The sequence below is a fragment of the Acanthamoeba castellanii genome (genome assembly GCF_000313135.1).
Source record: "Acanthamoeba castellanii str. Neff unplaced genomic scaffold scf7180000084726, whole genome shotgun sequence".
NCBI classification, from domain to species: Eukaryota; Discosea; order Longamoebia; family Acanthamoebidae; genus Acanthamoeba; species Acanthamoeba castellanii.
In genome coordinates, this window is record NW_004457464.1 from 19,303 (window position 1) to 22,367 (window position 3,065).

The 3,065-nt window shown below is 56.6% G+C and overlaps 2 protein-coding genes across 2 annotated transcripts; both read right to left on the reverse strand.

Annotated features, from left to right (window-relative positions):
* Positions 1-284: 284 nt before the first annotated feature.
* On the reverse strand, positions 285-1,549 carry ACA1_161750 (uncharacterized protein; the record flags this gene model as incomplete). Its single annotated transcript, XM_004340021.1, has 6 exons — positions 285-379; positions 446-536; positions 639-728; positions 882-937; positions 1,019-1,112; positions 1,211-1,549. 6 exons carry the CDS (start codon positions 1,547-1,549, stop codon positions 285-287), a joined length of 765 nt encoding a protein of 254 aa, XP_004340069.1.
* A 170-nt stretch (positions 1,550-1,719) lies between these two features.
* Positions 1,720-2,975, reverse strand: ACA1_161760 (uncharacterized protein; the record flags this gene model as incomplete). The annotated part of the gene is made up of 3 exons (XM_004340022.1): positions 1,720-1,950; positions 2,047-2,203; positions 2,413-2,975. 3 exons carry the CDS (start codon positions 2,973-2,975, stop codon positions 1,720-1,722), a joined length of 951 nt encoding a protein of 316 aa, XP_004340070.1.
* Between the last annotated feature and the right edge of the window lie 90 nt (positions 2,976-3,065).

Genomic DNA, 3,065 nt, shown 5'->3' on the forward strand with positions numbered 1-3,065 from the left:
TCGTGTAGGGCCTTGCCAGGAACAGAGGCAAGAAACGAAATCACTTGCCCCGACCCGCGGTGTTATCGTGTCGGGCCACTTTATCGGACTTTTATCAGTAATTTTTTAAAATTGCCTTCTTTCACTGATTCGTCAGGGGTACACTGCTGTTTTTCGTTTGTTGCGTGGCCCAGTTTGTTGACAGCACAACAGACAACACCACACAACAGCCTCCCCCCTCACAGAACCCACCTCACCACCGTGTGGGCTAGTCCCGGAATGACTGTGGGTTGGTCGGTGGGCGCTCAGAGGATGTTCCACTTGCCGGTCTTGCGGTAGTGGGTGAGCACGTTGTGGACCTTGCGGCGGATCTCCTTGTCGTCATCGTTGTGCATCTTCTCTGTTTGAACAAACGCGGGGTGTGAGGCGCCGAGGCGTACGTTGTGCGTTGGGGGGCTTTTCGTACCGAGTGCGGCGATGACGTCCAGCTCACGCGTGGCGGGGGAGCCATCGCAGAGGTTGTGCATGACTTGGTACCGCACCGCCGGGTCGGGGTCCTGGGTTGTGGGTTGCAGCCCAGTCCAATTCAATTGGAAATTGGTTTCGTATTCTTTTCCTAATTCACGGAAACCCGAAACCAAAGGGAGGCCGCAACGTACGTTAGTCATCTCTAAGATCCTGTCCCACACCACCTCGACGTCGCGCTTGACGTGACACGGACACAGCTCGCGCAGGTAGAGCTTGCGCGTCTGGCCGACAAGAAGAAAGAACGACATGTAACGCGTCAACGCTCGTGTAGCCAAACAAAAGTGTGGGCTGCCCACACGACACAACGCCAGATCTGGTCTTGTGTAGGAAGATAGAGAGAGAGAGAGAGAGGAGGAGGGGTGAATGAGCGGTACCGTGGGGTCTGGGTCTCGAGTGCCCTTCAGGAACTCGGCAACGGTGTCAACCTCCTCTGTCGGGCGTAACGAGAGAAGAAAGCTTAACGGCCAGTAACGCAGGAGGCGGTGAAGCCGCACAACGTAGTACTACGTACCCTTGGGCGGAGGCAGCACCACTTCTTCGCGGGCACATGGCGCCTTGGGCTCCTCGGGAATCAACGCCTGCAACTGCACGGGTCGCTCCAGCACCTGTACCATAAAAAATAGATAAAATAAAATAATCATTCATGATAAAAAGGATTTTAATATAAATAATATAAATAATATAAATAATAAATAATAAATACCTTGAGCTCGTCATCGGCTACGCGGCCGGCGGGAGCGGGGGAGAGGTGCAGGGCGGCGAGGAGGGCGCGGCAGATGGCGGCGGCCTGGTCGTCGTCTTTGGCTAGACCGTTGGCCAATAGCAGAGGCGTGGTGGCCTCTTCCACGGCCGCCCCCGCCCTCTCTTTATCCACCGCGGTCTGCGCAGATGCGTTTGCATCTTCGGCAACGATGCCGCGGATGACGGCTACCAGGTAATCCACCACAGCCTCGTCCACCTCGCGAGCAAGCTTCTCCTTGCCCACGGCCTGCTGCAGGGCAGCCAGAATCGCCGCATCGTCCCACACCTTGCACTCCTCCATCTTGTTGATGTCTCTTTTTCTATTTTCTTCTTTTGTCGGCCCCAAGAGATATTTCATGATTATTTCCTCGAACGAGAGTTTCAGCGAAGCTCGAGTGTGCTACCGTGCAACCAAAGGTGGAGAATATCTCATTGGCCGTAATCAAATATCCATGGCGCGGGGCGAGGTCTTCAATCGCGCAGGCGTTTCCCGCGGGGAGGCCGATCTTTGCCGTTGTTGTGGGTGACAAAAGACACGGTCCGGCCCTCCCACGTCCATCCACACGAGCAGGGTCCGCCCGGAGCGCTTCCGCAGCTGTGGCCGGTGGGCCGCCGTTCCAGAGTGACCTCGAATTGCATGCGCGCACGGACTCGAGACACGTGGAACTCGATGACCGCCGTAGAGCCACCGTCCTCTTCGTCCTGTCGTCACATTGGGGTTGTAAGCCGATTAAGAACTGTCTGATTGAGGTGGTGGCGATGATGGTGATAGGTGTTGGTGAAGTGGTGATGGCGCACCTGGAGAGTGCTTCGATCGTTGCACACATAAAAGTCGGCGCACTCGAGGGCCGGGCCATTGGTGAGGTCCAGCAGCCGCAAGCGCACGTCCGGCCAATCGAATCGTTGTCTGCACTTGACCACGATCCGCAGTCGCTTGCCTCGGCCCTTCGTCACGCTGATGATCGAACCGTAAACGCCGTTAGTCGCGTTCCCATTGCCTGTTGCACCGCAACACTTTAAAAGCTGAGGAATGCAAAAAATTCACCACAAAATAATCCCCCCCACTCACAAGGAAAAGAACGAAAGAGACACGGCAAACGTAAATAAGAAGAAAGAAAGAGAGAAGGTATGCAGAAAACAAAATACTCACATCTTTCAGCGTACCGGATGCGTTGGCCGTCGTTCAGCGGGCTCCAGGCGCCGTGGGAGCCCCGGGGCTTGTGGGTGAGCGTCACCGTGGCGGTATCCTCCGCCATCGGCGGTGGCACGAAAACCGACATTGTCGTTGGTTTTGTCGACGTGTGAGATGAGGGCGACGCGGGCGAAGACGTCGTGCAAGGCGAGAGATAAGGAGACGATGAGGAAGAGGAGTAGGTGAAGGAGTCGATGGTGGGCGAGAGAGACGGAGAAGAATATGAAGAAGAAGAGGCGAAGAGTTCAGGGTCGTTGGTGTTGGTGTTGACATCGACGAAGAAGGGCTGCTGGTCGAGCGGCAGACACAACGAGCCCCCGGCGCCGTAGAGCGCGGGCGATCGAATGAGGATGTCGAGCTCCCGTTCCAGGTCCAGCTCCAACTCACCTCCCTCCTCATTGTCGATCTGGTCGTAGTGCCGGCGCTGTTGTTGTTGATGTCGACGGCCTCCATCTTCCGCAGGGCCGTTGGCAATCTTTCTTCGTTTGGCCGGCGCGGCCTGTGTCATCGTTGCAGTCGACGTCGACGGCGCCATCGTCATTGTCGTCGGCGTCGACCCCGACACAGGGAGAGTCTGCGAGTAATCGATGGCCAGGCCCCACCAGGGCAACGTGGTGGGAGCGTA